Source organism: Astyanax mexicanus, chromosome 18 (assembly GCF_023375975.1).
Source record: "Astyanax mexicanus isolate ESR-SI-001 chromosome 18, AstMex3_surface, whole genome shotgun sequence".
In the NCBI taxonomy this organism is placed as follows: Eukaryota; Metazoa; Chordata; class Actinopteri; order Characiformes; family Acestrorhamphidae; genus Astyanax; species Astyanax mexicanus.
The window spans coordinates 14,918,368-14,941,507 of record NC_064425.1 but is presented as its reverse complement, the minus strand read 5'-3'; the positions used below and the strand labels follow the sequence as shown (position 1 = coordinate 14,941,507).

Here is a 23,140-nt window from a genome sequence, read left to right as displayed (position 1 = left end):
ATTGAAATCCTCTGGAAAATAATCAAGAGGAAGATGATCACAAGCCATCAAACCAAGCTGAACTGGCTGACTTGAATTGTTGCACCAGTAGTGGTGTAAAGTTATCCAAAAGAAGTGCGTAAGACTGGCGGAAGTGAACATGCCAACATGCATGAAACTGTGATTAAAAACCAGGGTTATTTCACCAAATATTGATTTCTAAAACTTTATGAATATGAACTTGTTTTTTTTTGTTTTTGTTTTTTTTGCATTATTTGAGGTTTGAAAGCTCTGTATCTTTTTTTTGTTATTTCAGACATTTCTCATTTTCTGTAAATAAATGCTCTAAATGACAATATTTTTATCTGAAATTTGGGAGAAATGTTGTCCGTAGTTTATAGAATAAAACAACAATGTTCATTTTACACAAACATTTACCTATAAATAGCAAAATCAGAGAGACTGATTCAGAAACTGGTCTCTTATTTTTTTATATTCCTAAATGTTGCAAAAATTCTGCTGTAAACTAAAAACATTTGGGTTTGTCTTTAGAAGATAAATATGAGACACACGTTCAAAGGGGAGGGACAGCTACTATTATTATGAGAGGCCTATTAAAGCTTATTTTAAAATTCTATTTATAATTAAAGACTATAGAGCTGTAGTTTCCAAAAGGACTGAAAGGAAGACAGGGGGGTTAGAAAGAGTTAAAGAAAGATGGAGTTAGAGAGAGAAATGGAGATGGAGTTAGAGATGAAGATGGAGTTAGAGAAGGTTAGAGAGATAGAGAGATGGAGTTAGACAGATGAAGATGGAGTTAGAAAGAGTTAGAGAGATAGAGAGATGGAGTTAGAGAGGGTTAGAGAGATAGAGAGATGGAGTAAGAGAGGGTTAGAGAGATAGAGAGATGGAGTTAGAGAGAGAAATGGAGATGGAGTTAGAGATATAAAGATGGAGTTAGAGAGATAGAGAGATGGAGTTAGAGAGAGAAATGGAGATGGAGTTAGAGAGATGGAGTTAGAGAGATAAAGATGGAGTTAGAGAGATGGAGTTAGAGAGATGAAGATGGAGTTAGAGAGAGAAATGGAGATGGAGTTAGAGAGATAGAGTTAGAGAGATAAAGATGGAGTTAGAGAGATGGAGTTAGAGAGATGGAGTTAGAGAGATGAAGATGGAGTTAGAGAGATAAATGGAGATGGAGTTAGAGAGATGAAGATGGAGTTAGAGAGATAAATGGAGATGGAGTTAGAGATATAAAGATGGAGTTAGAGAGATGGAGTTAGAGAGATGAAGTTGGAGTTAGAGAGAGAAATGGAGATGGAGTTAGAGAGATAAGGATGGAGTTAGAGAGATGGAGTTAGAGAGATGAAGATGGAGTTAGAGAGATGGAGTTAGAGATATAAAGATGGAGTTAGAGAGAATTAGAGTTAGAGATATATAAAGGTGGAGTTAGAGAGGGTTAGAGAGATGGAGAGATGGAGTTAGAGAGATGAAGATGGAGTTAGAGAGGGTTAGAGAGATAGAGAGATGGAGTTAGAGAGGGTTAGAGAGATGGAGTTAGAGAGATAGAGAGATGGAGTTAGAGAGGGTTAGAGAGATAGAGAGATGGAGTTAGAGAGGGTTAGAGAGATGGAGTTAGAGAGGGTTAGAGAGATAGAGAGATGGAGTTAGAGAGAGTTAGAGAGATAGATAGATGGAGTTAGAGAGATGAAGATGGAGTTAGAGAGAGTTAGAGAGATGGAGTTAGAGAGATGAAGATGGAGTTAGAGAAGGTTAGAGAGATAGAGAGATGGAGTTAGAGAGGGTTAGAGAGATAGAGAGATGGAGTTAGAGAGGGTTAGAGAGATAGAGAGATGGAGTTAGAGAGGGTTAGAGAGATAGAGAGATGGAGTTAGAGAGGGTTAGAGAGTTAGAGAGATGGAGTTAGAGAGAGTTAGAGATATGGAGATGGAGTTAGAGAGAGAGAGAGAGTTTGAGACTGATGGAGATGGTGAGGTGACCGTGGCTAAGGTGAGTCAGCATTTCCTGTTTCAGGAAGATAAACAATTTGTCAGGCTCTTCAGCTCTTCACAGCAGTGGCCGCCGGCCTGATGGGCAGCGCATACAAAAGCACACACACACACACACACACACTCTCACAATAAATGATTCATTCATTTAGGAATAATGGGCTTCCTCATTTACTAACAGGTGTCATTTCCTGAACTGCATTGAAATGAAAAGCACTCATAATCACTAAAAAGAATTCTGAGAAGCAGCACAGATTCAGGAAAAAACCCACTGTGAAAAAAAAATCAACTAAACTAACACTGTAAATCAGTGCTTTTTAAACTGGGGGCTGTGATAGGGTCATAGAGGGCCATAGACAAATGTGGATTGTGTCAGTTATGTTTTCATTACCCCAGACATCCCAAGTTGCAAAAGTTGATTTCAGGAAAGTTAACCCTGAAAAAAAAGCCTTTATTTGACAAAAATTGACAGTTACAATATGACAAAAAATTGCACAACATCAAAAACATTTCATATCATATTACAATAATTATTAATATTGCCTCCGCAATGATCTGCTTTCTCTCACTCACTGAACAAATCCCGTCCGGGAGGGAGGGAAAACACTGCACGCCCACACTAAAAACTGATTGGCTGTCTCACAGACTCTTTGCAGAGAACAGGCCAATCAGAACCCTCTCTGTTTTCTCTCTCTCCTTCCCACACGCGATTAGAGGAAAAAAAAAAACTGTCTCTCGTTCTGAATTCCGGGAGATTATATGTGACTCAGGGAGCCTTTACCGAAATGAGGGAGACGCCCGCAGCTTCAGGGAGACTTGGTTTGTCTGCCATGAGCACACATTTATAAGATAGCACCTGACAACTTCCTGAGAAAGCACTTCAGAATACATTCCTAAACCGCTGTCCAATTACTTTTTAACCTTTAATCAGTGTATTTACATACATAGTTATTGTCCAATTTATAGTCGCGTATTTTTCACACTATGGCACACTTAAAATCCTTTATTTTCCCCAAAATATGTTAGTGCATTTTATAATCTAGTGCGTTTTATGTATGAATTTTACCAGTCAGGTTGTAATGAGCAGTAAAGCCACTTCACTGAAGTACAGCTTTATACAGGAGTTTCAGTTTAGTTCTCCAGCACTAAGACATGAGACTGGAGCAGTATTAGCATTAGCTGCTCACCGTGCTAAGCACAAGCTCTTTTGCTGTTCAGAGGTGAGTATTATCAGCCTGTAGCCTGCTGCTAAGCCTGGCTAGAATTGCTGGAGCAGCATTAGCATTATCCGCTAACAGCGCTTAGCCCTAGCTCTTTTTCCATTCAGAGTTGAGTATATTGGACTGTAGTCTGTGTGTTTACTGTGTTGAAACAAGCTATGTGGGACAAACCGCTAGCTAATATCTTCCTGGCTCTCAGTGTAGCGCTGTCGGGGGGCATTAGCCGCTAACCACAGCTAGCAAAATCTAAGCTTATTGTAAATAAATGTGCTTTACTCACCCAAATAAACGGTTTTCAGAAGAGGAATTGTGTAGATTAACATCCAGCACTTATTTGACTTTAAAAGGAAACTATTTTTGAAATAATTACAATTCAGCTTATAATCAGATGCACTGAAAATAGACGAGAAAATATAATCCGGTGCACCTTATAGTGCAAAAAATATGGTAATTAATAAACACATGGTCTTAAAACCAAATAGTAACCAAACAGGAAGCTTCAAGCAGTTCAGGAAGGTCAAATTACTACAGCATCTGCTCTCCAGGTACATAATAGCAGAAATACAGCCGGTATCTCCAACACACACATACTCTTCAGCAGAGCTGGTGTCCTTCTCCACTCACCAGAGAGGAAATGCAGGCTCATGGGCTCTAAAATTTGTGTGAGAGAAAATGAATGCTAGAGAGAGAGAGAGAGCAGCCCATCTGGAAGCAATCACACACAAGCACACTTAAGCTACAAAAGTACACAGGCTTCCCCCTCTCTGCAAACACACTCAGCCACTGCCATCCAAAACCCATCAGTAAATCAATCTCCTGCAAGCAGCTCTGATTACTCCAGCCAGCTGATCCACTCCACTGCAGGCAGACAGCGACATCTACAGCACACTCACCACAACTACCTAAAAAAGACCACAGTCTATATACAGAACAGTACAATATGTGAATATTGCCTTTAATTAAAATAAATACCATACATATACAATAGTGTTAAAATTATTATACATGCAGTTATTTAGCATTGTTTTGGCCAAACGACAGACAATGTGTCTTTTTGATAGTTGATAGTATTGGTAACATCAAATTAAATTTTATTATTGCATAAACTGAAATATTAAAAAAATACAAGATTTTTTTCAGATATGTAATAGAAGTCAATGATCCAGAATGTCATGATACTAATATAATGCACTCCAAGTATCTCCATATATCCAGGTCTGAAGTAATATAAATGATAATGTTCAGATATTATCTGTATCTAGTAGATACATAATTGGAAAGGAGAAGTGTGATTTTTTTTTTCTAGAAACAGCAAAAAAAAAAAGTACCCTAATGTGATAATTAAGGGTAGGTGATATGGCAAGATATTACATGGTATAATATCGTTCATGATATTCTAAAATGTTTTTTGTTGTGTTCTGTTTGTTGATTTTACAGTGCTTTCTTATTATTAGCAAGAAATGAGAGTTCTGGGAAACTGTGGAACTGCTCATACGCTGGTGAGACAATACTGCACATGACAGCCCAAGTGTTTAGCTGAGATAAAACGGTGGTGCAATTTAAGTATGCTGCAAAACAACTAACAACTCTGAAACAAGTGCTATGGATTGAAAGGTTTATTTTGAGAAATCACCACAGTTACGATAATGAAAACACTTTTAAAACACTTTTAAAATTCACCCAGGAACGTTATGAAGTACGGCAAAAGATTTGCAATATATTGTGGGAACAGTAGTAGTTATACGGTTATAGTAACTGTTTCCTTGTTTGTCCCCCCTCCCCTCAGCCTTCTCGTCTTGTACAGATAGAGTGACTTGTAACGTTATTTCTTATTTTCTTTATCTCTTATTTTTTTCACATTTGTATATGAAATAACTGAAAATAACAAGCATTTCCTCAATATTCTGACTGTAACTTATTATCAGACTTATAAATACACTAAACTTCACTACAGGCTAGGCTTGCAAAGCTTGTTGCAGCAAAAAAAACCTGGGCTAGATTTATGTCCCCCGATTTATTGTGTAAACTAAGAGCTAAGACTTTATGTGTGAGCACTGAACTATATATAATCATAAAAATACATTTTTGATGGTTTTAATTTTTTGACATGATGTGAATTTGGCATTTTTTACATAGTGCTAAAAGGTCTTTATAAATGAACCATTAGAAATTCTCAATAAAATCCTTGGATCTATAACTTTTTATCTATACCACTGACTCCAGCTGAAAGTTAAGTAGGTTTTTCCTCTCCATCACCTACAAAGCTGACATTTAGGAGACAGAAGGTTTTGGATTATTAGCAGTACACCTACAGTATGATCTGATATTCTGAAACTAATTAATATAAACTAATATATGTTTCATCCATTGACAATACAACACATGCATAAATATACCATCTGCAGGTTTCCTTTATACTGAATTATACTATAAAATCTATGCAGCTGCTCAGAAGAATCAGACTAATTTGGCTTATATAAAAGGCTCCAGCTAATGCAGCACAATGTCACCTCCTTTAGTGCACTATAGAGCAGTGTTGAGTCATCGGCCAGAAGAGAACATTTCAGAGCGCACACTGATTAATACTGAGTAATTCTGAAGAAAAAAAAAAATAAAAAATTCAATGATACTGTTGCAGTTTATTGCGTTTAAAAAAAATTAAGAGACCACTTCAGTTTCTGAATCAGTTTCTCTGATTTTGCTATTTATAGGTATATGTTTGAGTAAAATTTAAATTTTATTTTATTCTATAAACTACGGACAATATTTCTCCCTAATTCCAAATATAAATATTGTCATTTAGAGCATTTATTTGCAGAAAATGAGAAATGGCTGAAATACCATAAAAGTGCACAGCTTTCAGACCTCAAATAATGCAAAGAAAACAAGTTCATATTAATAGTTCAAGTTTTAAGAGTTTAAGAAATCAATATTTGGTGGTATAACTCTTTTTTTTTCCACAGTTTTTTATGCATCTTGGCATGTTCTCCTCCACCAGTCTTACACACTGCTTTTGGATAATTGTATACCTTTACTCCTGGTGCAAAAATTCAAGCAGTTCAGTTTGGTTTGATGGCTTGTGATCTTCCATCTTACTCTTGATTACATTCCAGAGGTTTTCAATTTAGTAAAATCATAGAAACTTATCATTTTTAAGTGGTCTCTCATTATTTTCCAGAGCTGTATATATGTATTCCACATATAAACATCTATTTGTGTTGCAGATGTATTCTAGAACATAATATACAAAAGGAAAAGAAAGAAAGAACGAAAGAAAGAAAGCACATTACACATTTCTCTCTGTCTGGTCAGAGCACACCTTCCTTTCTTCCTGCAATTTCTGCCTCCAATAGAATGTATGAAGGTCAACACAAGGCAAAGTGTTTGGCAGCTCCTTTTTCGCCCAGAGACAAGATGATTGCGTTTAACTGGCCACCCACATGCTGCAATGTGCACTCAGGGTCAACACACACACAAACACACACTCACTCTCACTCACATTTACACACTCTGCACTCACAGAGACACACACACAGTGTTGGTGTAGTCTGATAGGGGGCTGGTTTGATGTAGTGCTTTGTGGGCAGCGAGAGTGCTTGAAAGCTGATATCCACAGCGCTCTGACAACAGAGCTACGCCAAGGCCTTTGATTGGTCGTCTCCTGCAGACGCAGATGCTGTGCTGCGGTTGGCTGCTGGGATGTTGCTGCTGTTGAAGCTGATGGGGAGTGAGTGTAAAGGTTCATTCCGGCTGGCAGCTGCAGAGGGCGCTCTTCTCACAGTTACCACTCCTGCCCTGCTGGACACTGTCTGTTTTCTGAAGAGGAGAGGAAAAACAAACATCTGTTTTGTTATCTGAAGTCTTCAAAAAGAGGAAAACACATTACACTAAGAATTATGAACATTTATAAAGACTTGTGCATTTTGATGTGCGTAAATGACATTGTTTCACTGGTCAGTTTTTAGAAAGTTTTCATATTGCCAATGGCAGGCCAAAATGTACCTTATTTTTAATTTTTAATTTTTTCTTTTACATAATTCGAATCTAGCCAATGTTCTTAACCTCTTAGGCTCTATAACTTTCTATAACATTATCCTTATATAATATAAGGATTATAAAGAAATGAATATTGGTTAATAAATGCTAAGCAATGCAAACTGACTTAATTATTTATGTTATAACAGTCATTGGAAATAGCCAGGAAACACTGGTGGTTCTGAGAAGTTGTCAGAATTTAATGATGTATAGACCGTCAGAAATGTTTAAAAATATATTTAAATATGAATTTAAAAAATAATTATCTACATCCATTTTAAAATTAGAAGATTTAGAACAAGTTTTTAGTTGTCATAAAAATAGCTTACTTAAGTTTTCTAAAACCTATTAGAAACACGTTGAACAAAACGACCTGAAAACCTGATTCAGTAAAATAACAAAAAAAAAGTAAATGCACCTCTATTTTCCTTCATTAAATATTTTAGTATGATTTAAGAGAATGTTTTGAAATGTGTCTGGCTACCTTAAAGCTGTTTGACCGTAATATTTAATATTAAAAAGCTGATATTCTAACCGTTTAAATTGTATTGTACTAAATTGTACGGTGGCCGAGAAAGCCCAACGCAGTGCAAATTGAAAAGTGCTGCAAAAGCACAAAACACATCCATCAAAATTACAACACAGGCGCAGCAAATAGAAAAACGCGCTGCAACTAGAAAAACGCGCTGCAAATAGAACCACAACACAACGGAAGTGAGTCACAACACAAAGGAATTTTCCCGGGGGACCTTAAAAGATACTGTACCAGCTAAGCTGCGTCTTCAGTAACGTCTCGGACTTCACTATGTGTACAAAGGACAATAAGTGGCAAACAAGGCGTTTTGTGAAGCAGAACTTTTAATAAACATAACTTACTTTTCAGAAGCTTGTTTGCCACTTATTGTCCTTTGTACACAGCTGGTACAGCATCTTTTAAGGTCCCCCGGGAAAATTCCGTTGTGTTGTGACTCACTTCCGTTGTGTTGTGGTTCTATTTGCAGCGCGTGTTTCTTTTTGCAGCGCGTTTTTCTATTTGCTGCGCCTGTGTTGTAATTTTGATGGATGTGTTTTGTGCTTTTGCAGCGCTTTTCAATTTGCACTGCGCTGGGCTTTCTCGGCCACCGTAAAATTGCCTTTATTGAGCATTTAATTCCTCAGATAAACTAATAATAAATAATAAAAAAATAAAGAAAAAAAAACTTTAAATAAGAAGGGGTGTGTCCTAATTTTTCACTGATACTGTATGCCACTGTCCAAATGTATCTGAGCATATGTATGTGTGTTTGTATGAATTATGTCTAAATAGTGACTAAAATGTGATGAACTTACTTAAATTATATGCAACAAATTAAAAACTACCCACAGGCCCAGCGGCCCTTCACCACTGGGGGTCAGTATGGCTGCAGTATGGCTGCATTCGGCTGCATGTCCTTATCTAAACACCATCTGCCTCATGGAGCTCAGAGATTTCTGAGCAAATCATACCTCAGAATCAATAATCCTGAATAAATTCCCTCCTTCCCTCTCCCTCACTCTCTCTCTCTTTCTATTACACACACACACACAGAAGAGAAGTGTCTGCTGCTAACTCACACACACCTGCGGCTGTTTGCGCGTGGGTCGTTTGGGTTGGTTGTCTGGGTGATTGGGGGCCCAGGGCCCCAGGCTCTGATTGGAGTAGAAATCCATGGGATATACCTCCTGCCATTCTACCTTCTGCAGGGCTACTGCTGCCTGTGAGAAGAAAAGAAAGAAAGAGAGAGAAAAAGTGAGTTCTTTATTTCTTATCAAACCCAGCTTCTTTCAAAACCTTTATGTTTCCATTGACGTCTATGACTTCTCCTGTTGTACAGATTCTATTGTACCTGTACACTAAAATACAAACTCACACAGTTACCCAGTTCAGCTGCAGTTTTATAGGAGGGAAGCAGTGATCACATGCTTTTTCACAGCTCTGATTTCAGGACCTAAAATGAATGTACTTTACTGTGTGAAAGACTATTCCACTTCTAAGTTAGTTAAAGGAGAACTCCAGAGTAAAATTGAGTTTTGGTCTAGTAAATCATAAGAAAGAGTACTAACCTTTGTTGAATAGCCCTCCTCCGTTCTCCTACAGCTTTCCAAGATCCAGTAATTTTTTGTAATTTCTCCAAACATGATTTAGAACGGATGAAATGGGGCATATTCTTGCCGCTGCAGATAAATCGTTTTTTACACCGCTATCCAGGCTCAAGGTAGGTCCACACCTTATTGGTAGAATCCGGAGAGCCCTGACATTTAAAATGAGGCATCAATAATTTTAGTTATGTAACTTATGTAACTCTCCAGAGATTAGGCTACACTACGGGTTGTAACAGTGTTTTTTAATAAGCTTCTTGTTTTGTGTACTTTAATTTAAAGTTTTAAATGTCAGGGCTCTCCGGATTCTCTGCATCTTTTTTGTTATTTCAGCCATTTCTCATTTTCTGCATATAAATGCTCTAAATGACAATGTTTTTATTTGGAATTTGGGAGGGATGTTGGTGGTGGTTTCTAGAATTAAACAACAATGTTTTAATAATAATTTTACTCAAACATATACCTATAAATAGCAAAATCAGAAAAACTGATTGAAGTAGTCTCATTTTTTGTAATTTTAATTATTACTAAAAACAAAATTAAATCCTTCTACATGCACTTTAAATTAGAATGTTTAATTTCCTTCTTTTGGAGATAAGAGGCTTTTTTTGTGAAAGCAACATGGTTTTTGCTTTTCATGAAAAGCTTATATATAGGTATAGTAATTAATGCACTATAATCACTTGTTGAACAAAGTGTAAATCTGATTCAGTTAAATAAAAACAATGTAAATCCACCTCTAATTTCCTTTGTTGAATAACTAGAGTACTTTCGCTTTCTGAAGAGGAATCTTGGGTTGGAATAACTTACTCTTTTGATTCTAGTTGAGTAGTTTTACATTTTAGAGTATAATGACATACAACATCGCAATTGCCTCGTTTTAAATGTCAGGGCTCTCCAGATTCTACCAATGAGGTGTGGAGCTACTTTGAGCCTGGATAACGGTGAAAAAGGTGACTTATCTGCAAAATATGCCACATATCATTCTTTCTAAAGCATCTTTGGAGAAAGTGCAAAAAAATACTGGATATCGGAAAGCTGCGGGAGAACGGAGGAGGGCTATTACTCTTTATCATGTTTTACTACACCAAGAGTTCTCCTTTTAGTGAGTAGACTACAGACTGATTCGGAATTACATCAATTATGAAAGACTCCAGAAAAGCATGAAAGAATAAAAAGTAAATGTTATAACTGTTGATGACCTACTAAACAAGAGCACAGCAACCAAAGCACATTATAAATGCAGTACTGGGCCTAGTGTGGCTATTTAAAAACCTGTGCAGCTTCAATACACAGTATATTACATTCATTCATCCTCAGAAGAGAGGGATGACGTCTGATGCAGTCCTCCACAACTCTATTCCAACACTAAAACTACAGTAAGCACTTCCCGAGCCCGAGCTTAGCACTGGGTGATCAATGCGCTGTGATTTTTCTCTCGGTTCACGCTGGAGGATGAAGTATGCGTTAATGCATGGCTGTAATACCACGGGACAGATGGCATGTGCTGTTTATGAAGTATTGTCTTTAGGGCTGTAGCAATATTAGCTCATAAACAAACGTGACTCCATAAATCTGCTGATACGAGGCGAGCGCTCGCTCATCCATCCTCAGCCTGATCTTCATTCCTCCTCCTTCACTACAGTGAAGCATAGCTTTAATGCGCTCTAATGGAAGTTTTAAATCCTTACGCAGGGAGTCTGTTAGCGGGGACTTTGTCCCACGGCTACAAATAATCATTCAGGATTTGAAGGATTCTTTTCATCACCTCTACAGTAAAACACACGCCTGCCCCGCTGCTGCCACCAGCCCCAAACCCTTCCCTCCCTTTCCTCACTGTAGCAGCTCTTAATAAACCCAGCCTCGGCCTGTTTTCTACTTTTCTCTGCCTTTTCATCATTCCCTCGCTCCCTCGCTCCCTCTCCCCGTCTCACCCCTCTACGCCCAGCTTCCAGGCAGCCTGAGCGCGAGAGAGCGAGCGCTAGCTAGCTGCTCCTGTGCTAATCCCTATGCTGACAGGGGAGGCAAGTGTGTCTTATTGACTATAAATATAACATGAGACACACTGAAAATAACCACTGCCTCCCCTTCTGTCTCTGTCTCTTTTCCTCTCTGTCTCGCGCTCGCTCGCTTCCCAGTGCCAGAGAGGAAACAGCCTCATACAGCACTGGTCTTCCATGAAATGAGGGTGGGTGTGTGCAATATAACGGTATAACAGCACTACTTAAAAATAAAGGTACTACCAAGGTTTTTTTTGCAGCAGAACCAATTGGGCTAAATTGTTTCCATTTTAAGGACACCTGTGAATCCAATTTATTAGGGATGTCCTGATCACATGCTTTTGAGTATCTGTCGGTAAGATGAGTCTTGATCCAGTACTTTGGCAATGCAGTAAAAATAAATGAATAAATAAAAAAATATATAAAATAAAATAAAATAAAAATAAAAAGAACAGCTCCAAGTGGTCTCTTAAGGTTTGTATTTTTATTCATTTTTAATTATTACTGAACCAAAGGTATCAAATCAGCCAATTTTTTATCACGAAATAAACTACTAAAAAGTACTAAATGGCCATTAAAAATGATTTCCATTTAACTATGCATCTTTTCTTAAATAAACAACAAAAAAATGTACACTACAATATTTGTGTGATTAATCACAGTGTAGTGTGGTTTAGACCTGGCAGACTAGATTTAGAATATACTTTTTTTTTTTTTTTTTTTTTTTTACTGTATTTTAACACACACACACACACACACATATATTTACATACACATAAAAAAGGACAATCACCAGTCCCTGTTCATATGAACTTTCTATACCTCTACTAGCAAAGTGAAGACTAGCACATGCTTCCTCTGATCCATGCAGAGTCAGCCACCACCTCTTGTCCACCTGCCACTGATGCAGCATCAACTGGGTAGGCAGCATCCTCGGAGGAAGGCGCAGCGAGCCAGCTCTGATACATCAGCTAACAGATGCCTGTGCTGACTGACAACACACTAAGCTGCTGATGTCAAGCATCATCCTTGGATTACAGTGACAGAACAACCAGAGCCCTAAGACAATGCTATTTCTATTCCCAAACATTAAAAAAAAAACTAATAGTTTGAATCTCTACAGACAATCCATAACAAGCCACTGCAAACGGAACAAAAAAACTACTACTAAGGCTCTCCCCTATACGGAACAGTGATGGAGCTTTGACCCGAAACTTCCATATGGTGCCTCAACCCCGTAATCCCGCGTTATATCAGCACTCCAGAGCTCCATCATCTGTGCTGGAGTGTCAGAGCTGACGCAAACGCATTACCGTAACAGAAAGAAAAAACAGAAGCGCGTCAGATCAGCCGGAGCCCCGTTCCAGTGCCACTGAGCTACTCGAGAGCTTCCTTCATAAAGACACATGACCACATGAAAGCTCAAACGCACTACTGGTTGCACACTGAGATTACAGATGCCAGCGGTAGCTGCCAGCCGAAAGCCACGGAGTGATGAGCGCTTTAACGAGACTCGTCTTGTAAAGCACTCCCTCAGCCGCTCGGCTCTCGCGCAGCACTGGCAGGGGGATTTGCGCTGATACCTATCCCAGGGAAATGTTCTTATGAGCCTTGTGCCAGCCAGGCCCAGTTTTGGCATGAAATGAATCAGGATGTACCAACGTAGTCATCCCTCCTGATTAGGATGGGAGGGGGGAGCGAGTAAGTGAGTGAGTGAGTGAGTAAGCGAGGGTGTATCTGTGTGTAAAAGAGAGAGAGAAGGAAGGAGAGAGAGAGAGAAATAGAAAGAGTGCTGCTAGCTGGCCAGTGAGGGGAGCTACAGTTCCACAGTGAAGAGCTGGACTCAACTCTTTTCTGTGAATCTGAAAAACACTCCTCCTCCTCCTCCTCCTCCTCCTCCTCCTCCTCTTCTTCTTACTCCTCTTCAGAAAAACAACCAGAAATATGCAGGCTAGATCAATACGCATGTGTGTGTGTGTGTATGTGTGTGAACGTAAATACACACACACACACACACACACACACACACACACACACACACACACACACACACACACACACACACACACACACACACACACACACACACGACTGCAGCAATCCGCTGACAACGTCGATTAGAATCCGACAACAATCATATGGGTGATTTTTTGTTCAGTGCTTTATAATGCTCTACAATGCTGATATGTGCATTACATGAGGTGCAGGGAGTGATATGGATTATCATACAGATGGGCTACAGATGGATGCGGGATGGTTGGTGGATTAGTCAAATAATGGAGATTTCATCCATTGTTTATTAAAATTTTATACACACAAAAATAAATAAATAAATAAATAAATACCTGTAATAGTGCCATTAAATATTACTAGGGTTCTCATTAGGGGCGGGTGATATTGCGGCCCAAAAATAATAGTACACTATTTACAACAAAAAATAAATGTTTATTTAAATAAAACCATAGAAACCAAATGTTAAATATACGGTAAACTGTATCAGCAGTCACTTACCAAGAATCTGAATTTGCACAAAAAAATAATATTAATGTAACAAAATAAATAATAAAAAATAATGTAATGTAACAAAGAATGTATGTATACAAACGGCAAACAAACAATTATATCAAAATATGCTTTTAAAGTTTCACAGTAAATAGCAAAACAAACAAAGTAGACTGCTTTCAAAACAGAACTGCTAATATCAAGATATAGATTTCTTACTGTTTTACAAGTTATATATTTAATATCATCAATATAACAGTATCATCATAAACAGCACAAAATGCCAAACCCCTCGTTCCGACTCCCACACTTCCCATTTCCAGAGCTGTTCCAGGACTAATGTTCATGTCTCCAGTACATGATAACACACAAAGTCAACATAATTTGACATAATCTGAATACTATTTATATTGTGTCAATGTTTTGAAGAATGGACCAAAATATATTTTTCTAAAATGACTTTGTTTAAAACCTTTTTATACTGACTTTCCTCAGAATTGATCTGAAGGTTTCTTTTCTGTTTTCCTGTAAAGTTGCTGTATATGACAGAAACAACATAACATATTCCAGGTATCGCAGTATTAACTAGATTTACACACATGGGAATGGAATGTCATTAAACACACGTTACTTGTTATTAAACTTAAACAACAGAAGAAGGACATCAGCAGCAGTTTCAATAGCTCAGGACATTTGTAGGACAGCAATTTTCATATTTTTCATATCATTAAATTTCCAGGTTTTCTAGATTTCCCAGGACACATGGGAATCCTGTTTACATATTTATAGCACATAAACATACTAAATTATTAACAGCAATTTAGAGCAGTTAATGCATATTCCTAGTTTGATCCTTTGAAAAATCCATAGTGTGACAGCAAGCTGCTCATGTTCTGTATGTGAGTGTGTTAAAAATCAATCATAGTTTAAAACACAAACACAGCTTTAATAGGGAGTACACGGTACTACAACATTTGTAACTTCCTTAGAAATGACAAACTATAAAGCTATAAAAACTATAAAAACACCCTTGGATTCACTTGTATGTAGAAGGCTGTAGAATCATACTGGGTGCTAGGCAGCAAGCTAACTCTAGCAGATTTTACTGCAATATTTTTAGCTAGAAAGCCACACACTTTTAGAGTTTCGATTCTCTACCGAAACTCGACACAAGATTTGAACACAAGAAAATAGTCTGTGATGTAGGCATCTGTTTTTTTATGCTATTTTTATTTTATATAAAGCTATGGTGTGATAATTACAAACTGTGATTTGAATAAAAGTTGTAATGTTATAATCTCACAGCATTCCACACTTGACTTGACTTACAGTCTTATTGCTTATTGTGTGTTTTTGGAAATAGGTTGTTGCCCTATTTCGGTTTAATCATGCAGTGCATAGGCATTTTGCTGTGTCTTGTGTTTTTGCACTTTGGCTATAAGCTCAATATAGAAAGAAATTTCTTTAGAAAATATTTTCTATCCTTAAACCATGTTAAATTAAATTAGATTAGAGGAAAATCGTTCAGATATCATTCTTGTAGCCTAATTTACCGATGTTTAACCCTGTGATTATTGTTCGCATTGTATAGTTTTTTATCTTTTGGAGATCTGTTCTTAATGAATATTTTTTTTAATGAACATTAACATCATTCTGAACAGATTTCACTCCTTTAAACTTTTTTTATTCAAATTTATTTTTTTAAAAGCTCAGTTTTAATGCTCTACTTACTAAAAAAAATGTGGGGTTTAAATCGAGCTCTGGCTCTGGCTCATAATGACAGTTTATAGGGCGGGTCAGGTCGAGCTCGGGCAGAACGTGTTAAGCCAAGGTAGATTTTTTGGGCCTGATCTAAGTTCTACACACTATGGACTGAACACAGAGCGGATCCAGAGAGAACAGAAGCAACACTGGTAATCTGTTACTAATTACAAAAAATAGAACAATTTAAAAAGAAAGCTATACAATGCTATTCTGGGAAACTGCTACCACTGGGAACAGTTACAGTAACATATAAATATCAGTGACCAAGGCTAATATTTTTTTTTTTTTACTATGAGTCCACTATAAAAGGAAAATATATATATTTTTTTTCTTTAAAATAACAAGGTTTTAAATTACTTTTAAAGTGTGCATGTGGGCCCAAATATAAGTCTCATATTTAATGTTTGTACATTAAAGAACAAATTATATATTTTTTTATTAAAAAAAAAAAACACCTAACATCAGGTTTCAAACTGAGTTTGTTGAAAAATCCAAATTATATAGCTATTCCAACTAACAACCATATATCAAGAACATCTTATTTTGTTTACCTGTGCCTGAGTGAATTAAAATTAAATTAAATATGACAATTAAACATGATTTTCCAGCTCAGACTTATAATAACTGAAATGAAATTAATGTCACTGAAAAACTGTAAAAAAATTTATAAATAGATGCTGATTATTATGTTCACTTATTTATCTCTAAGAACACACTGCTTTTTAACGGAAAACAAATCTTGCTTAAGGGTCAATTTTGAGTAGAACAACAACAACAAAAAAAACAAATGCAATCAATTGCGACTAACTAAAAAAATAATACGATTCATTAATTAATTAATGAAGAATAAAAGCATTTTTTTCTTTTGTGAAATCATACAGACCAGCACACAGTGCTTCACCCAGGCCTGCGCTGAACTATGATCTCATAGGTCAAGCCTTACTCACGGTTCCAAGAAGCTCTAATTACAGACAGCCTACACAATGACATGCTGTGTAAACACAGAGCACTCACACCTGTAACTAATGTGCCCCACATTCACCCCACTGCTGCACTGCTGAGGAAACAAACACGCAACACGGCAGTTCAGCCAGCGGATCTGACCGGCTCTGAAGCATAAATAAGGCTTGAGATGTATGTGCAGAGGTTCAGGTTCAGGTAGCAGGTGGATGAGAGAGGTGTGCATGTATTAATCTCTCTCTCTTTCTCTTTCTTTCTTCTCTGTTAGGTGTAAAAGTGAAGGGTGGTGTAGGAAGGTCAGGCTTAGATGTGTGAGCTGCACTTACCTCATAGGGTGACAGCAGGGGCTTTGAGAATGCTGTTCCCCAATCGATGGACAGCCGAGGACATGCAATTTGCACCCACCTACAGAAAGAGAACGAGAGAGAAAGAGAGGGAGAGGGAGAGAGAGAGAGAGAGAGAGAAAGAGATGGAAATTAATAAAGACATCACATTGGAATTTGTCATTTTTCTTCTGGTCTCTCTCTACAGTAAATAAGTAAAGCAGTTTGTGCTTTGAGACATGCATTTCTGGACAAGCTGTGAGATTAGGGGCCCTGTCGTACACCCTGCGACAGGTGGGTTGCGATGCTCTTTGCAAGCTTGCACCCAGTCTAGTTTCACGCCTTGTGCCTTCAGACTGGGTGACACAGGGCATAATTTGCCCAGATAAATCACTTTTAACATTGTTATCCAGGCTCAAAGTAGCTCCACACCTCCTTGCTAGAATCCGGAGAGCTCTGACATTTAAAACAAGGCTCTAACAGCTTAAAAAGTGCACAAGAAGCTTATTAAATACCACTGTTTACATCCCATAACGCTAGATTCAGCTCTGGGTGCTGCCATCACTGTACTGATAATGACAGACATATGTACATACATTCTGCATAGCCTGCCTCCTGACATAGCAGCCGGCACCAGGAGGCAGGCTATGCAGCATCTATGTATAGATAACGGTAGAAAAAGCGGTTTATGGGGGCAAATTATGCCCCGTGTCACCCAGTCTGAAGGGTGTTTGGACAAACTGTTAAAATTTCTGGATCTCAGAACGCTGTGGGAGAACGGAGGCGTGCTATTCGTCAAAGGTAAGTACTTTTTATTATGTTTTACTACAGCAAAAGTCCATTTTACATTGGCGTTCTCCATTAATCACTGCAGGTCACTGTGTCTTTTAATTTCATTTCTGTAGTTGTGCATTCCTCAATCCACAGTGTCATGTGTAGGAGAAATACATCACTGAAGACATTAATTACCACCCACAGTAGACAGTGGTGCTGTAGGTGGTAATGATCGTGACCTGCGGCTTCTGGCACAAATCACAACCACATTCAATGCAAGAGACACTACATGCATTTTCCACAGGCCAGTGCATTGTATTTTAGCTTCCATGGGGCACCCAAAAAGTCCTGGGACACAATGCCACACAGTGATTGGTGTGGTGCAGTGGATAACACCATCACCTCCCAGTAAGTTATCTCATCATGTGAGTCCTTTGGGCAAAAATCCTAAGACTAGTTTATAATAGGAATATTCTTGTAAGTCGCTCTCGATACTAGTTCCTGTCCCATGACATTTGGCATATCATTCAGTGTCTATATTCTGTGTTGTTCCATGTTTAAAAAGCAAGGCCCGACCTACACATATGAAACAAACTGTTGAGCTCAGCCTTACAATACTGAGACACATCATAAAATATTTACTACACCCACTGCTTTCAGATGTCTGGCTCTTTTGGAAAGCTGCAGAGATACTCTTGCTTTCCAACAACTGTCCCCCCCTTCTCACATCCCTCACTCCAATAACTCTTTTACAAGCTGTCTACAGTAACAACACGCCTCGGCTGCGCCTGAAATGGATGCTTTGGAGTTTTAGGGTGCTATTACCTACATCTGCCATTTCACCATTATTCTCTGTGGAGTACTGTAGATCGCTATCAGACGAATGTATCCCGAAATGCACTGAGAGTCTCTTGATACTAAACAACGAACAAAGGAATATTTTCTTGCATTAACAGAGGCTGTGTTATGATACTTAAAAGTACCAGTCAAAAGTTTGGACACACTTTTTTGCTCTATTTTTTTTTTTCTCTACATAGTAAATGAATAATGAAATGTGATCCAGACTATGTAGGAACTAATAAGGAATCATGCAGTAACTTAAAAATGTCTCTTATATAGAGTGCTAGTAACTTGAGGTTTCTAAGGCTGGTAACTCTGATGATCTCTGAGAAGTAACTCTTGGTCCCAATGAGAGCCAGTTTCTTCATAATGTTTTTGTGACTGCATTTGAGGATACTTTTAAAATTTCTTCTCAATTTTTTTTTGTTTTAAATTGACTGACTTTCATTGCTTAAAGTATTTTTTCTTTACTTAGTTAAGTACTTCTTGCCATAATATAGATTAAAACATTACTCAAATAGGTATATTCACTGTATACCTGTAACTCTACCTCTTTACAACTTTACAACTGATGCTCTCAAACACATTAGGAGACAAGAAATTCCAGTAATTAACTCTTTAAAAGTTTTGCACAGCTGTTAACTGAAAGCCTGAATTCCAGCTGACTCTACCTCATAAAGCTAACTGAGAACATCCAGTCAAGAAGTGAAAATCTGTGGATAATATAATTGTCTTGACAGGCCTAAAAACATCCCTACTTTTTAAGGCACTATAAATGCATAGCTCAACTCACTCACTTCTCATCCCAAGCACTCAATAAAAAACAAAGTTATAATCATATCTATGGCAATAAATAAGAAGCCATCTTCAGTCATCTTCAGCCTCATCAAAGCATTTTACGTTTCCTGTAAGTGCTGTCATACTAAGATGATTTTTAAACGGTCAGGCAAACATTGCTTGTTTATCTGCTATTTTTATGTCTCAAGCAAGCTGAAGGATGTGGGTAAAAACGGTTTCGATGGATGAGTCAGGCTGATGCATCATCAGGAAAAGGGACATCATATATTAGCGCAGCTTGTTTGTGGTGCAATTTGAAGTTAAGTGGTATGATGTTAAGAAACTGGGCTCCGTTGGGCTCTGGAGCAGTGGAGATGTGTTCTCTGGAGTGATGAATCATGTATGGACATGTATGGACACTGATGGACTAGTCTGGGTTTGGTAAATGGGCAGAGAATGTTATCTGTCTGACTGCACTGTGCTAAAAGTTTGGTGGAGGAGGGATACGTTTTTTTGTGTGGTTTTCAGGGGTTTATTTTATTTCAGTGTATCTGATCTTTGGGGAAAAAGTTGTCGAAGGCCATTTGCTGTTATATATTGAAAAATGAATACATATATGCAACAAATTCAAAATCTATCCAAAAGCTATTCAAAAAATGGGGTGCTTTTCAACTGCACAAAGGGAAAACTGTTTCCACGTACCACAGTTTGGATAAAATGCTTACGCTAACTGGGCTAGACTCAGTTTTCTCAGCATGGTTAATTGTCCTGTTTTTGGAAACACAGAACTGTATAGTGGGGGCTTAAAGATGTTGATGTGGTGGGCTTAAAGATGAGGTTTTTGCCTACTGGCTACCTCAGCTGCGCTAACGCCACAGTAGTATGGGACAAGGCATGTAGGCAGTATGCTAACCCTGTGTTAGTGATATGTGCCATCATGCAAATTCAGTGATAGCAATATGTTTAATGAGCCTGGTTGCCAGCATGCTTATTCCATAGTAGGAATGTAGTTTAAACATACTTTGGGTCCAGTGGCGATTGCTCTAAGACTGCAAGGGAAGCTCAGCTTCCCCTAAAATGTAAAAAAATAAGTGATTAAATATATACTGTTGTGTGTACATGTCACTGATTAAATATGCGCTACAACGCGCTGAACTTAGTTCAGAATCAGCTTCTTATCACTGGTAACGCCGCGGCTTTCCTCTCACTCATTCCCGCAGCTTCACAGCGCTGCTTTAAACAGTGCGGACGCTGATCGTCCACAGACTTCAATAGCGGAGCAAAGCGCGCGGCGAAACGAGGCGAGTCATTGGATAAATACTGGGCTTTGTCCCGCCCATCGGATGCTCAGCGTCTCTGGGGGTCGATGGGGCAGTGATTCGCTCATTTCGCTGATTCGCTCAGCTTCTGCATGAGGTTTGGATGATCTGTCTGAGGCGGAGTCCCTTTTTGATTGACAGCGAAATGAGCGAATCAGCTATCTTTTAGTGTAAAACACGGACACACTTCACACTAGCCTCGCGCCAGTGCAAGCTGCACATAATGTCAGACAGTTTTAATGTTGTGGACCAGATTTTGGAGAAGCCATTTGATAGTCCTCCTTACGAAGAAAAATGTAAGAGTTAAACAGCAGGGCAGATCAACTGCTCAGATTAATTTGGTGTAAAGGTGGGGAAAAGTAACAGGTATTTTCAGCTGTCCTGGTATGATAAAGTGAGCTGGCTGACTGGAAGTGCTGTAACAAATAAAATGTACTGATGGCCATTCCTCTTGATGAAACTATCTCAGGACATAAATGAACAGGGGCAAGTAGTAAGTATTGTGTTATCATTAAAAATAATTAAAATAATTTAAATTAATAAAGGGATTATTCAAGGAAATTAAAACTGTCCAAAAAGGAACTAAATTTACCTGCATTTTTTTCCTTTACCAACTTTAAATATTTTGCGTAATGTTTTTTTTTTACTGATCATTTTATGTTTATTCTTGTCATAGCGTCTTTTTATGTAATTGTTCAATGTAAAGAATGGGTACCTTTTTGTTGTGTAGTGAAAATGTGAAGAAAAAAAAAACATCTCAGGGAGAGTAGAATTTTTGTATGAATAAAACTACATATGTTAAGATGTAGGCCGAAATTGAGCTTCCGCACCTTGAAAGACCAGCATCCGCCACTGTTTGGGTCACAGAACCAGAATCAGTGAAAAGGATTAAAGACTAAAGGACATGCCTACTAATGTTAGCTTTGTGGGGTAGCCTGGATTCTGTCATGCTAATGTTGTGATTCTAATGTTGAATGAGTGAGGTCAGCTGCATGAGAAAGCTACAATAGGGATCTGGGAATGCTGGGATAGTGATGTGTTGGATGAGCCTGGTCTCCAGCATGCTAACGCTGCTGCAACAGCAATGTTGGATGAACCTGTCTCCAGCATGCTAAAGCTGCACTAGCAGTGTAGCACAAGCCTGTTTGCCAGAATGCTAATGTCTGGTTCACACTACACAGCTTGTTGAGTTGTCACGTGGTTGTGAGGTTCACGCTATACAATTGGTTGTGCTGGCTTTCACACTACATGACTGATTGACGACTTAGGGTGATTAATTCTCGTCATCGTAAATCGCAGACTCACCTGGTTAAATAAGTTTATATGGAACAATTGTGCAAAAGTACAAATTATAAATAATTTCATATCCTCAACACAGAACAATATCAAATGTTTCAGTACTGCAGACATACGTTTTAAAGGTTTTAAACTTCTCTTAAGCCTGTTTAGACTTTTAAATGTACACATTTGCACCACTGACTGAAATTAACCTAGACAACAGTCAACCGTCAGATGTTCATTGCTATCTTGGCAATGCAGGAGTGCTGCTTACACCCCAAGTTTTTTACGCACACAAGAATACACAGCAGTGCACAAACCCAACTTCTACATTGACAATAAACAGAATATAAAACAAAATAACATTGCTGGTCTTGTAAATGAGCTACTCATGCACCTTCACAAGCATGAATGCGCAGATCAGTTTCCTTTGCTGAGAAGCACAGAAGCACTGCACCATTAAAATACCATTCTGCCAAAGCTCTTAAAGGAAATGGCAAGTGACACGCTGATTGATTTTTTTTTTTTTCACGTTACACACAAAACACACCCATGATAATGAAATGCCTTTGCGCCTTTCAAGCATGCATGGAATACTTTTCCCGTGGTTATGAGAGCAAAGGCACAATGAGATGCCCTTAATCAAGCTGTGTATGCAGTGCATGGTTGACGGCTTGCCTATAGATCGCTAAAATAGGGCTGGTTATATGTTTCCTGGTCCTGATTTAGCTGACACAGCAAATGGAGACAAAAAAACCTGTAACCAGTCTAAAGGGTCTGCAACTACACAGAAAGCAATTACTAATAAAACTAATCTCATCCAGATAAGGCTATATTCTACATAAAATGCTACAAAAAAATCTTTATACACTGGATAAAAGCCGAAAGTCATGGAATATCAAATAAAGTGTTACCCCAATGAATGGCTTGGAAACACCTTTACCTTGTGTATAAGTCATGAGTTGCTACCTTGTTAGTGAGGAAAAAGCTAACTTATTTAGTTTTTTTTTATTAAAGGGCGCTGTTATCCTAAGATGACCGGATAGAGTTTGACTTGCTCAAAGCTCCACAAGGTAGGATTGAGATTTTGTGCTTGTGGGCTCCCCCTACAGTTGCAGAGTGTAATAAATGTTTTAGGCGGATTAGTTTCTCTTACTTGTTTTCTGGCTTTCACAGACATATTCGGTCTCTTTCCAGCTTCTGCCAGAGTGTCTTTATGTTAGCTTGTAAAGAATGAACCAG

The 23,140-nt window shown here is 38.1% G+C and overlaps 1 protein-coding gene across 2 annotated transcripts in view; it reads right to left on the bottom strand.

Moving 5' to 3' along the window:
- Positions 1–4,809: 4,809 nt before the first annotated feature.
- dph1 (diphthamide biosynthesis 1) overlaps positions 4,810–23,140 on the bottom strand; it is a 154,849-nt gene continuing 136,518 nt past the window's right edge. For both annotated transcript variants that reach the window (XM_022670549.2, XM_022670553.2), the window contains 3 exons: positions 16,914–16,992; positions 8,843–8,977; positions 4,810–7,024 (listed from right to left, as the gene is read on the bottom strand). In XM_022670549.2, coding sequence (XP_022526270.2) covers positions 6,950–7,024; positions 8,843–8,977; positions 16,914–16,992 — 289 coding nt within the window. In that variant the 3' untranslated portion in view covers positions 4,810–6,949. The remainder of the gene's footprint in view (positions 7,025–8,842; positions 8,978–16,913; positions 16,993–23,140) is intronic.